The sequence below is a fragment of the Bison bison genome, unplaced genomic scaffold (genome assembly GCF_000754665.1).
Source record: "Bison bison bison isolate TAMUID 2011002044 unplaced genomic scaffold, Bison_UMD1.0 scf7180017864280, whole genome shotgun sequence".
In the NCBI taxonomy this organism is placed as follows: domain Eukaryota; kingdom Metazoa; phylum Chordata; class Mammalia; order Artiodactyla; family Bovidae; genus Bison; species Bison bison.
Window position 1 is genome coordinate 8,432,968 of NW_011494852.1, and position 497 is coordinate 8,433,464.

The 497-nt window shown below is 64.2% G+C and overlaps 1 protein-coding gene across 3 annotated transcripts in view; it reads left to right on the top strand.

The window, feature by feature from the left end:
* AXL (AXL receptor tyrosine kinase) overlaps positions 1–497 on the top strand; it is a 35,936-nt gene that overhangs the window by 515 nt on the left and 34,924 nt on the right. For 2 of the 3 annotated variants that reach the window (XM_010849259.1, XM_010849261.1), the window contains exon 1: positions 7–180. In XM_010849259.1, the coding sequence (XP_010847561.1) occupies positions 117–180 (64 nt within the window). In that variant the 5' untranslated portion in view covers positions 7–116. Of the gene's footprint in view, positions 1–6; positions 181–497 lie in introns of those variants that run through there. The other variant, XM_010849260.1, reaches the window with a different exon arrangement.

A 497-nucleotide genomic window follows, 5' to 3' on the forward strand; every position in this document is an offset into this window, starting at 1 on the left:
GGGGGGAGCTGGGAGCTGGGGGGAGGGTCGGGGACAGCCCGGCCCTGCCCCCTCCCTCGCAGGGTGCCCAGCAACTTCTGAGGAAAGTTTGGCACTGACTGCCTGGTGCCCCGAGGATGGGCAAGGTCCTGTTGGCTTGGTGCTGGGCGTTGTGCTGCTGGGGGCGCGTGGCTCCCAAGGGTGAGTGAGGATGGGGGGCCGTGTGGGGAGGGACCTCTCGTCGAGGGGCTGGGGGGGGAGGAAGGGGGACGGATGGCAGGTGTTTGAGGGGGGCGGGCGCTGAGTCCTGAGCCGGCTCGGGGAGGTTTCCTTGGGACAACAGAGAGGGGGACAAGGGGGACACAGAGACAAATCAAGAGAGGCCGGGAAAGAAAAAAAAGGGGACCCTTGAGAGAGGAACAAAAGGACAAGAAACAGAAACTGGGAGCCCCAGAGATGGGGAAGAGATGGACACAGAACAATGGGACAGACAGACAGGAGACGCGGAGGGCTAGGGG